This window comes from Portunus trituberculatus, chromosome 25 (genome assembly GCF_017591435.1).
Source record: "Portunus trituberculatus isolate SZX2019 chromosome 25, ASM1759143v1, whole genome shotgun sequence".
NCBI classification, from domain to species: Eukaryota; Metazoa; Arthropoda; class Malacostraca; order Decapoda; family Portunidae; genus Portunus; species Portunus trituberculatus.
In genome coordinates, this window is record NC_059279.1 from 1,780,001 (window position 1) to 1,792,500 (window position 12,500).

General features: G+C 42.2%; 1 protein-coding gene across 2 annotated transcripts in view; it reads left to right on the forward strand.

Moving 5' to 3' along the window:
- The window catches only part of LOC123508547 (probable E3 ubiquitin-protein ligase XBOS31), a 90,130-nt gene that overhangs the window by 34,669 nt on the left and 42,961 nt on the right, over window positions 1–12,500 (forward strand). The window contains exons 3-5 of one of the 2 annotated variants that reach the window (XM_045262290.1): window positions 4,999–5,196; window positions 7,248–7,413; window positions 8,849–8,871. In XM_045262290.1, coding sequence (XP_045118225.1) covers window positions 4,999–5,196; window positions 7,248–7,413; window positions 8,849–8,856 — 372 coding nt within the window. In that variant the 3' untranslated portion in view covers window positions 8,857–8,871. Of the gene's footprint in view, window positions 1–4,998; window positions 5,197–7,247; window positions 7,414–8,848; window positions 8,872–12,500 lie in introns of those variants that run through there. The other variant, XM_045262289.1, reaches the window with a different exon arrangement.

Here is a 12,500-nt window from a genome sequence, read left to right on the forward strand (position 1 = left end):
TCCCCCTGGTACACAAACTCTCTGTCAAACTCTGTCTCTCTGAACCCCTTCATGTTGCTGCTCCTCCTTCAGTTTAATAGATGCAGTGACAAATACAACACAGGAACACATTTTTATCTCTTTCTTTTGGCTAGCTCTCTCGGATCTGCACGGGGACTGGGAACTAAGTGAGCCTTTTTTTTTTTTTTTATTCTTGTTACCCTTGGTCAGTTTTCCCTTCTTACAATTAAAAAAAAAAAAGGAAAAAACAAAACAAAACTGACAGCAAAGGGACATTATGACAGCATAGGGACATTATTAGCTTTCAATCTTCTGGTGTTTTAAATTTGTCCTTAGCTAAATAGTCTGGAATCCTAGTGTCTTAAATTTGTCCTTAGCTAAATAGTCTGGAATCCCTCATAAGAAACATTAATAAGGTATCTCAATATAACACACAGAGACACCATTAATAGCAAAGGAACATAGCTTTCCATCTTGTAGTGTCTCATATTCGTGTTCACTGAAGTGGCTTGGAGTTCTTTATAAGGAGTAAGTAAGTAGATGTCCTAATATAACACACAAAAACACCATTAATAACAAAAGGACATTATTTATTATTTTTCAGCCTTCTAGTGTCCCATATTCGTGCTCAGGGAAGTAGTTTGGAATTCCTCATGAGTATTAATTAAGTGCATGTCCCAATATAATACAGTAATTACACCACTAATAGCAAAAGGGACATAATATATTACTTTTCAACCTTCTAGTGTCCTATATCTGTGCTCAGTGAAGCAGTTTGGAATTCCTAAGTGTCCCAATTTAACCCCTTCAGTACTGGGACACATTTTTACCTTGAAATTTGTGTACGATTAAACCATTTTATTGACATTAGGAAGGGTCTATGGAGGTCAGAAGATTAATGGCCACAGTCTTCACTATTTCAATCCCCCACATGAGTTTCAGAAGCCGTATAAAATCACCAAATAGTAAGATAAATGAATATGGAAACGCGTCATGGTACTGAAGGGTTTAGCACACACACACACACACACACACACACACACACACACACACACACACACACACACACACACACCATTAGTAGCACCACATTATATATTACTTTTTTCAGCCTTTGTGCTCAGTGAAGTGAGTTTTGAAATTCCCTCATAAGTATTAGTAAGAGTCCTGCTGGTAGAATGTAGAGGAAATATTAATTTTTTTTAGGCAATTTTAAGGTGTTTAGATAATTTCTTTTACATTGTCGGTTTGAGAGTGAGGCGAAGGTGGGCGCACGTATTAGTAAGAGTCCCGTTGGTAAAATGTAGAGGAAATATTAAGTTAAGTTTTTTATCGGCAATTTTACTGTGTTAGATAATTTTTTTTACAGTGCAGTTGCGGGAGTGAGGCGAAGGTAAGCGCGTGTATTCTGTATGCAAATGAAGGTTGGCGGGGAGCTAGTAGAAATTGTTAAAAGGAAAAGGTAAAAAAAAAAAGGGTGAAAAATTGTGCCGGTTTAACTACAACAGCGAGTTTCAGTTTAGCCGATACTGATTCTTACTTCGTCTGGGTTAAGCGGCGAGTCTGCTTCCGTAAGTCTTGTTTTTTTTTTTTCGATTATTTTTTTTTTTTATGTGTTTGAGTGACAGACCAAGGGGTAAAAAGTAGATAATGATAAATGATGGAAGACTTAACAGCAAAACCAACACACATACACACGCATACACGCACACGTACACACACACACACACACACACACACACACACACACACACACACACACACACACACACACACACACACACACACACACACACACACACACTCACTCACTCACTCACTCACTCACACACACACACACACACACACACACACACACACACACACACACACACTAGATAAAAAAAATGAACATGATAGAAAGCCGAGTAGCAAAACCAACACACACACACACACACACACACACACACACACACACACACACACACACACACACACACACACACACACATCAAACGTTTAGCACTAGGAAGCAACAGGGAGGAGCATCAATATCGGAGCGTGTGGCGTCACCATTACGTTAGTTTGAGTCATGCGGCCCTGTGTTTCCCTGTGACTCACCTGTAGCCGGGACAGATGGTGCTGGAGCGGCGGGGGTTGGCGGGGGCGGCGTTAGCGTGGCGTCACAATAAGCTGACGTCACTACTCACGCCACCCCACCGCTGTCGTCATTGGTTCACCTTCGTCAGGAGTGAAGCCTTGTGCAGTGTGTGGATGTTTGTAGGAAAGTATATTTGAGATTTCTTTTTTTCTCTCTCTCTCTCTCTCTCTCTCTCTCTCTCTCTCTCTCTCTCTCTCTCTCTCTCTCTCTCTCTCTCTCTCTCATGGAAATTAAGAGTGAGTTGTCTTTTCTCAAAATTTGCTTTTATTACATTTTTTCTGCTTTCTCTCTCTCTCTCTCTCTCTCTCTCTCTCTCTCTCTCTCTCTCTCTCTCTCTCTCATGGAAATTAAGAGTGAGTTGTCTTTTTTTTTCTCTAAATTTGCTTTTATTACATTTTTTCTGCTCTCTCTCTCTCTCTCTCTCTCTCTCTCTCTCTCTCTCTCTCTCTCTCTCTCTCTCATGGAAATTAAGAGTGAGTGTTCCATTTTTATTGAAACTTTCTTTTTATTACATTTTTTTTCTGCTTGCCAACTCTCTCTCTCTCTCTCTCTCTCTCTCTCTCTCTCTCTCTCTCTCTCTCTCTCTCTCTCTCTCTCTCTCTCTCTCTCTCTCTCTCTCTCTCTCTCTCTCTCTCTCTCTTTTTTTTGTGTGTGTGTGTGTGTGTGTGTGTGTGTGTGTGTGTGTGTGTGTGTGTGTGTGTGTGTGTTTATCTATGTATGCATAAGTGCCACGCTCAGGAGTATAATGTATGCATATTCCTACTCTCACAAAGTTTGCAAAGCGAGAATTTTAAAAGACTTAGCCAGTTGTAGTGCTGGAACTTTCTTGATACCCTCCTGTGCTGGAGCCTCGAGAGTGGATGTGAGCTTCATGGCAGCTTGTATTAACCTCCTTCAATACTGGGGCCACCTTTTTTTACCACGAGTCTTTGGTATGATTAGAGGATTGATTGTATTGACGTTAGGAAGGGTCTATGGAGGTCAGAAGAGTAATGGGTCAGTATTCACTATTTTAATCCCCCCACATAAGTTTGTAAGGCTGAATGAAAACGCAATAGGGACGAGAATGAAGATGAAACCGTGTCTTGGTAATTTTCTCTTTTATATTAGTGTATCTCAGCGTCTATGTATGTATGTATGTATGTATGTATGTCTATTTAAATCATTATAAGGAATTAAGCAAAGAAGTAGGTGGGTAAGTTAATAAATGAATAAAGACAAATAAGTAAATGAAACAGATAAATCAATAAATCACAATATTTTTACGTACACAAGAATAAGAGAAGGAAATAAACCATGAAAAACTAATTAAAAAGGACTCACTATAAAGTACACGTAGGACTTTATAATATAATAGGACTTTATATACAGCTTATTGAATAGAAGTGAAGAAAAAAGAAAAAAGGGGAAAAAGGGAAAACACGTGAAAGAAAAAGAAAAGAAAGAAAAGAAAAAGAAGAAAGGGGAAAAAGGAAAACTCAAGTGAAAAAGAAAAAAAGAAAAAGAAAAAAAAAAGAAGAAAGGAAAAAAGAAAATCTCAAGTAAAAGAAAAAAAAAATAAAAGAAGAAAGGGAAAGAAAGGAAAACAAGTGAAAGGAAAAGAAAAGAAGGAAAAGAAAAAGAAAAAAAAGGAAAACTCAAGTGAAAGAAAAAGAAAAAGAAAAAGATAAACTCGACAGCTCAATCCAGTACTCGACGTGAAAGAAGAAAGAAAAGAAAAAAAAGGGGAAAAATTCTATTAGTTTGCGTATAAAAGAGGGAGAAAAAAGGGGAAAAATACGAGGGGACCCAAGATTGCAGGCTGGGCTGTGGGGAGGGGAAAAGAGGGGAAGCAGTTTGTGTATTGTGATTTTATGTATGAAAGGGAAAGAAAAAAGAAGAAGAAAAAAAACAGCATTCCTTTGACAACGTGAGAGAGAGAGAGAGAGAGAGAGAGAGAGAGAGAGAGAGAGAGACAATAAAAGTACCTAGATCAATTTTCCCACACCATCCATTAGTACACTTGTTTTTCTATTTTTTTTTCAGCCTATATGATTCAGTAGGCCTGTTTTCCACTAATCCATCAATGTATACAGGCTTACCGTTTCCCTTGCCATCCATCACTCACCCGTCACCTCCAAACACACACACCAATAAGTGGATCATTAACTGGGCTGGGTGTGTGACTGGAGTGTGGCTGACTGGCTGACTGACTGACTGGGTTGGTGTGAGACTGTTTGGGTGACTTACTGGGCGGCTGAGTGGCTGACTGACTAACTGGGTGTGGCTGACTGGCTGACTGGGTGTGTGACTGGGTAGGTGAGTGGCTGACTGGGTGTTGTTTGAATGAGTGGCTAGGTATGTGGGTATGTGGGTGGGCGTGTGGCTGACAGGCTGACTGGGTATGTGGCTGGCTGTCTGGTTGGCTGTGTGGCTTGTTGTGAATGAATAAGTAAATAAGTATGTCAGTCAGTCAGTTAGCCAGTCAGCCAGTCAGTCAGTCAGTCAGTCACCATTCCTCACTTAATGCTCTTACTACATGTCACTCTCCTCCTCCTCCTCCTCCTCCTCCTCCTCCTCCTCCTCCTCCTCCTCCTCCTCCTCCTCCTCCTCCTCCTCCTCCTCCTCCTCCTCCTCCTCCTCCTGTCTCTCTTCCCTTTAGCTGTTAGAAGTAGTTACCAAACAGCATTTAAAGAACGAAAAGGTCTGTTGCTGTATGGCTTTCTTTTATATTCCTCCTCCTCCTCCTCCTCCTCTTCCTCCTCCTCTTCCTCCTTCTCCTCTTCTTAATACACACCTTTACTACCTTCCACACCCTCCTAACCTAACCTAACCTAACCTAACCTCCCGACTGACCTCTTCTTCTGCGTCTCCGTCAGGCTGCACTGTGGGACAACGCTGAGCTGCTTGAGGACCTACTGAATGGAGACCAGCTTGGACACCTCGACTGCCGGGATGCGTGGGGCAGGACACCTCTTCACGCCGCCGCCACCACGGAAAACTCCCGCTGCCTCAGGATACTTCTGCAGGCGGGGGCGGACGTCAACCTCGCCTCCGGACCACGTGCTGAGGGCAGGGTGAGGAGCTGTGGTGTTGCTGTGGTGTTGTGGTGATTTAGTGTTGTGGAGAAGGGTGTTGTGGTGGTGTGGGGTGGTTAGGTTAGGTGTGGTGTTCCTGTGGTGTTGCGGTGGTACTGTGGGACGATTAGGTTAGGTGTGGTATTGCTGTGGTGTTGTGGTAGTGTTGTGTGGTTAGGTTAGGTGTGGTGTTCCTGTGGTGTTGTAGTGTTGTGGGGCAGGGTGGTGTTGCTGTGGTGTTGTGGTGTTGTGTTGTGTGGTGTTGATAACCATAAAAAGAAAAAAAAGACCGCCATTAAAACCTGTCAAAGAAGAATTAGTCTCACCCTCAGGATCAACAAACAACCTTTAACAAACTCCCAGATATAATATTATAGTGACCAGCTCTGATTTACCCGTCACTTATAGATCAACCCAATTATTACTTGAGTCGCCGCTTTCAACCCACGTTCTCTATGAAGGCGGCTGTGTGCGTTTTCTAATGGGTGACTCGCCTTTCTCAACACTGGCCTTGTGTTTTGAAGTGCTCTTGGTATCAGATCACAGAGACGATTTCATTAACCCCTTCAGTACTGAGACACATTTCTACCATGATTTTTGAGTATCATTAAACGGTTTTATTTGCATGAGGGAGGGTCTATGGAGGTCAAAAGCTTCATGGCCACAGTCTTCACTATTTCAATCTCCCACATGAGTTTGTGAAGCTGTATAAAATCACCAAATAGTCACCAGAATGAATATGAAAACCAGGTATAGATGAACTGGATAAAGAGGATACGAGACACTGGTTTATTAGAACGTAAGGCGATACTGTTAACCCTTTCAGTACTGGGACACATATTTACCTTGAGTTTTTGTGTGTGATTAGACCATTTTATTGACATTAGGAAGGGTCTATGGAGGTCAGAAGATTAATGGCCACAGTCTTCACTATTTCAATCCCCCACATGTGTTTCTGAAGCTGTATAAAATCACCAAATAGTCACCAGAATGAATATGGAAACGCGTCCTGGTACTGAAGGGGTTAATAACGAGAGAGAATGTTAGTGTAATTTTAACTCCGAGATAGACAAAAGTAGAAGTAGTAGTAATAGATAGAGGGTGTGTCTATCTATCTGTCTATCTGTTTGTATGTCTGTTTGTCTATCCTTGTTTCCGTGTGTGTCACTGTTCAGTCACACACACACACACACACACACACTTTTAACCTCCCAACATACTCACCAACATCACCACCAGTCACCACTACTTTATCTCTCTCTCTCTCTCTCTCTCTCTCTCTCTCTCTCTCTCTCTCTCTCTCTCTCTGCCAAGCACCACCACTTTGCTTCAGTTCATCACCACTATCTCCACCATTCACCACCACCACCACCACTTCCTCATTCTTTTCATGCTCTTCTTCTTCTTCTTCTTCTTCTTCTTCTTCTTCCTTTTCTTCTTCTTCTTCCTTTTCTTCTTTCATTTATTCCTCTATTTTATCGTCATTTCTTTCTTTCTTCCTTATTTATCTCCATTATCTCTTCTTATCTCTGCTTTTTATTTCCTTTTCTCTTTCATTTCTTGTTTTCTCTTCGTTTCTCTCTCTTTCTTTTTTGTCTTTCATTTATTTTCGTTTTCTTTATCATCGTCTTTTTCTCTCTTCTTTCGTGTTTCTACTTCCCATTCATCGTCTTTCTCTCTCTTTCTTTTCTTCCACCTACTCCTCCTCTTTCTCCTCCTCCTCCTCCTCCTCCTCCTCCTCTTCCTCTTCCTCTTCCTCTTCCTCCTCCTCTTCTTCCTCCTCCTCCTCCTCTTCCTCTTCCTCTTCCTCTTCCTCTTCCTCTTCCTCTTCCTCTTCCTCCTCCTCCTCCTCCTACTACTACTCACCACCACCACCACCACCACCACCACCACCACCACCACCACCACCACCACCACCACCAACCAAAGCCCTAAAGACACAACACTAGGCAGCAATTAACCATTTTTCTCACCCTGTACCAATTGAATCCCCGTCCACTCCCCTCCCACGGCCTTCCTAGACACACCCCCTTTGCTTCCTTCACCCCCAGACGTGCCTCCACCTCGCCTCAGAGCACGGAGCCGTTGAGAATATTCGCCTCCTGCTGGACCACGGCGCCGATCTGCTTGCCAAGGACGCGAATGGAATGACAGCACTGGATTTGGCAGAGCACGGTGACCACGAGCAGTGCATGACGGTGCTGAAAGGAGCGGCAGGTGCGTGCTTGGTGGTGCTGGTCCTGGTGGTGGTGGTGGTGGTGATGGTGGTGGTGGTGGTGGAAAGTGGAACAGGATGGACGAAGGCACGTTAAAGGAAGGATGTAAGGAAAGCAGGATGGGTGTGTGGGTGGGTGGGTGGTGGTGGTGTTGGTGTTGGTGGTGGTGTTGGTGTTGGTGGTGGTAAAGGGTCATTAGTGGTAGTGGTTGTAGTTATTGTTGTAGTAGTAGTAGTTATTGTAGTAGTAGTAGTAGTAACAGTAGTGGTAGTAGTAGTATTTATTGTAGCACTAGGGATAGTAGTAGTTGTTGTGGTGTAGTAGTTATTTTCGTAGTAGTAGTAGTAGTAGTAGTAGTAGTAATAGTAGCAGCAGTAGTAGAAGCAATAGTAGTAGTAGTAGTTGTAGTAGTAGTAGTAGTAGTAGTAGTAGTAATAGTAGTAGTAATAGCAGCAGAAATAGTAGCAGTAGTAGTAGTAGTAGAAATAGTAGCAGTAATAGTAGCAGTAATAGTAGCACCAGCAGCAGTAGCAGCAGCAGAAGTACAAGTAACACAAACATACTCCCAATATACCTGTCCTTGTGTGTCCTTCCCTCCTGTGCCCTCCTCCTTCCGCCCAGCACACGCCCTCACCTCCATGTGGGTGGGGGTGGGCGGGGTGGCCTTCCTCTATCGCCTTGTTTACAAATGTTAGGTTTGGGCGGTGTGTGTCCCTGGAAGATAAAAGCAAGTGGATGTAACCAGACTGTTTTTTGTGTCAGGTTTCTAAATGGCTCGACACTAAACTGTAAATAATGGCGAAGGTATGAGAGAGAGAGAGAGAGAGAGAGAGAGAGAGAGAGTGAGTGTGAGTGTGTGTGTGTTATTGATATGTTTTTACCAGAAGTTTGAAAGAAATGTGTGTACTTGCTTTCTCTCTCTCTCTCTCTCTCTCTCTCTCTCTCTCTCTCTCTCTCTCTCTCTCTCTCCAGTCCATATTCCGTTCCCTTCTTTTATTCTTTGTTTTCCTTCTTTTTATTTTACCAACGTTTTATTCAATTATCGCTTTTATTGCCTCGTCTCTTCTTTTCTCTCTCTCTCCTCTTCCCCCTTTTATGAAATGTACAACCTTTCTTCCCCCTGTGTCTGGCATTTCTATTTTTTTCTTGCTTGTTTTAATTTTAACATCGTATATAAACACACTCACCCTCACACCTGACCTTTCTCTTTCCCTTCCCTTCCTCTCTTCTCCAAATTATTCTCCTTTTGCTTCTCTCCCTCTCAATCTCCGCTCACTTCATCCCTTTCATTCCTCCCTCTCTTTCATCTCTCCATCCTTCCTGCTTCTCCCTCTCTCGCTCTTTCTATCTCTCTCCCCTCTTGCCCTTCATTCATTTTATCTACCTGGTCCTCTTACCTGTGTAGCTATCAGTCTCACCTTTGTATTCTTTCACAGGTACGTAAGGAAACCAGACTCCAGTGCCTAGCTTCGTGAGTACAATAGTTTCCCCTTTAAGTATCACGTTTTCTCTAATGAGTGTTTCCTGCAGTGAATGAAAGATGGCAGTAGTGAGCCGTGGAGTTGTATTGAGTGGGAGTTATTACGTGCGTGAGTTTTTTTTCTTTTTTGAGGGCCAGCCAGGGGCAAAAGGAAGGCCCACTTGAGTACTGGCTCTCTAAAAAGTGTAAAAGCGTCAGTCAGTTGTGGTAAGGAAGGGTGTTGTCTTGTTGGGGATTTATGATGAGCTATAGATAAATCGAAATATACTGACCCTTCAGCCCCTTCAGTACTGAGACGTATTTTTTTTACCTTGATTTATTGGGTGTGGTTCGACGATTTCGTTTGCATTAGGGAGTATCTGTGGAGGACGAAGAGGAGGAGGAGGAGGAGGAGGAGGAGGAGGAGGAGGAGGAGGAAAGGAGACGGAAAAGGAGAAGAAGGAGCAACAGGAGGAGCAGAAAGAGGAAGACGAGGAGGAGGAGGAGGAGGAGGAGGAGGAGGAGGAGGAAGAAAAGGAGGAGAAGAAACAACAGGAGGAGCAGGAAGAGGAAGACGAGGAGGAGGAGGTAGGAGGAGTAGGAGGAGGAGGAGGAGGAGAAGGAGAAGAAAAAGAAGGAGGAGGAGGAGGAGGAGGAGGAGGAGGAGGAAATCGAGTTAAAAATAAAGAAATAACCAATAACAAAACGTGTACGAGAAGCAGCAATCTCTCTCTCTCTCTCTCTCTCTCTCTCTCTCTCTCTCTCTCTCTCTCTCTCTCTCTCTCTCTCTCTCTCTCTCATGATCTGCTGGCCAATTGTAATGCTTTGTTTTATTATCAACTTATTTATTGGTCTATTTATCTATTTCATTATTTATTGACTTATTTCCTTATTCTTCATTTGTCTCTTGATTTTCTTATTCATTTTCTTATTTTCTTATTTTTCTCCCTTCCTTCCTTCATTATTTTCTTGTTTTCCTTTTTTTTCTCTTTTTTTATATATTTCATTATTTATTGAGTTATTTCCCTTACTCTTTATTTGTCTTGATTGATTTTCTTATTTTCTTATTTTTCTTTCTTCCTTCATCCTTTTCTTCTTTTTTGTTCTCTTTTTCTGTTCATTTTTTCTTATTTATTGACTTATTTTTTTTTATTTTCCTCCTTCCTTCATTCTTTTCGTTTTTTTCTTGTTTTTCTTCTTTGTATTTTTTTCTTTATCTATTTTCTTATTTATTTTCTTATTCATCTTACTTATTTTCTCATTTCCTTCCTTCCTTTGCATCTGTTCGTTTCTTTCCATTTGTATTTATTTCCTTTCCCACGACGTATATAGCTTCTCTCTCTCTCTCTCTCTCTCTCTCTCTCTCTCTCTCTCTCTCTCTCTCTCTCTCTCTCTCTCTCTCTCTCTCTCTGGACCCTAAGAGCATTCACATTAACCCCTTCAGTACTGGGACACATTTTTCCCTTGATTTTTAGGTGTGATTCGACCATTTTATTGACATTAGGAAGAGTCTATGGAGATCAGATTAACCCATTCAGTACTGAGACGCATTTTTACCTTCAGATTCTTGTACAATTAGACCATTTTATTGACATTAGGAAGCGTCTATGGAGGTCAGAAGATTAATGGCCAGAGTCTTCACTATTCTTATCCCCAACAAAAATGTCTGAAGGTGAATAAAATCGGCAAATAGTAACAAGAATGAATATGAAAACGCGCTGGGTGCTACTGAAGGAGTTAACGCTTCCTCTGAACACTTGCCTCTCACCAAACCAGCTCTGCGTGTGATAGGGAAAGAAAAGGGAAAAAGGAAAAAGAAGAAAAAAAACACTTTCACACACATATATACATACACTATCACAAAACAGGAGACACAAACGCAAACACCAATGCACAAAAACCCATTTAAGAACACACACACTGAGTATTTCTATGACACTGTACACACAAGCACGCTCACTAACACCCACTCACTCAAACTAACACAACCCATACAAAACCTATGCAAGCTTCTATGTTGGGTACCAGTCTGCGTGTGATCGCCATGAAGGTGTCTACGGCAGGGAGGGAAATGATGAGTACAGCATTGCGTATATGGATCGACTAGCGCTGGTGTGTGTGTGTGTGTGTGTGTGTGTGTGCGCCTCTCCTGGGATTGGCGTGGCTTCTTTGTGAATGGTGTGTCAGTGTGTGTGTGTGTGTGTGTGTGTGTGTGTGTGTGTGTGTGTGTGTGTGTGTGGAGGTTTAAAGCTGATGACCATGCGGTATTGTTTAGTCTCCTTCATTCTACCTTCCTTCCTTCCTTCCTTCCTTCCTTCCTTCCTTCCTTTCTGCCTTCCTTCCTTCCTTCCTTCCTTCTTTCCTTCCTTCCTTCCTTCCTTCCTTCCTTCCTTCCTTCCTTCCTTTCCTTTCCTTTCCTTTCCTTCCTTTCTTCATTCCTTCCTTCCTTCATTCCTTCCTTCCTTTCCTTTGTTTTGTTTCTGTCTTTCCTTCCTCTTTTTTTTTATTTCTATATATTTTTTCCTCTTTCTTTTGTTTCTTCCTTCATTCATTCACTTTCCTTTCTCCTTCCTTCTTTCCTTCTTTCTTTTTTAGTTTCCTTCGTCCTTCCTTCCTCTTTCATCTTCATTTTTTTACATTTTCCTCTTTTTCCTTTGTTTATTTCTTATTTTTCCTTTTTCTTTCTTCCTTCATTCGTTCGTTTGATCCTTCCTATTTTCTCTTCTTTATTTTTCGTTCTCCTTTGTTGGTTGTTTAGCTTCTCTGTTTCTTTGTTTCTTTCTATCTATCCTTCATTCATTCCTTCATTTCAAGTTCTTTTTTTCTTCTTCTTTTTCTTCTCTGTCTCCTTTCTTTGCTTCATCTTCGTGTTTTTTTTTTATTTTCCATCTCTCCTCCTCCTCCTCCTCCTCCTCCTCCTTTTCATCTCTATCTTCTTTTCCTCCATTATTACTTTTTTTATTGATATTTTTATTGACTTTTCTTGTACTTTTAACTCGATATACGCCTCCACCTCCTCCTCCTCCTCCTCTTCCTCCTCCTCTTTCTCCTTCTCCTTCTCCTTCTCCTTCTCCTTCTCCTCCTCCTCCTCCTCCTCCTCCTCCTCCTCCTCCTCCTCTTCTAATATCACTTCATAATCTATATATCTCAATTATTGTCTTCCTATAGATACACTGAATTTAAACCTCCTCCTCCTCCTCCACATCCTCCTCGTCCTCCTCGTCCTCCTCCTCCTCCTTTTCCTCCTCCTCCTCCTCCTTCTGCAGGTCGTTTCTCAGAAGGGTAAGGTCCTGCTGAGGTCTTAAAGCTAAACAATGGGCGTCTCGCGTGCCTCTGTGTCTGGGTACGCTGCCTCTCATCTCGTGTGTCGCGGCGGACCACAAGGGAACACAAAGGAAGGGCCAAACAGCAGCTGACTTGTTGCCGTGTTGGGTAGAAAGACGAGAGGGTGATAAGGTGTTGGGAGAAAGAGAGAGTGTGTTTGAGAGGGGTAGAGAGAGAGAGAGAGAGAGAGAGAGAGAGAGAGAGAGAGAGAGAGAGAGAGAGAGAGCATTCATTCATAGTCTTATAATCGTCTTTCATTAATTCCCTTTGATTTTTTCTTTCTCTATTTTCTTCCTGCTTTCTTT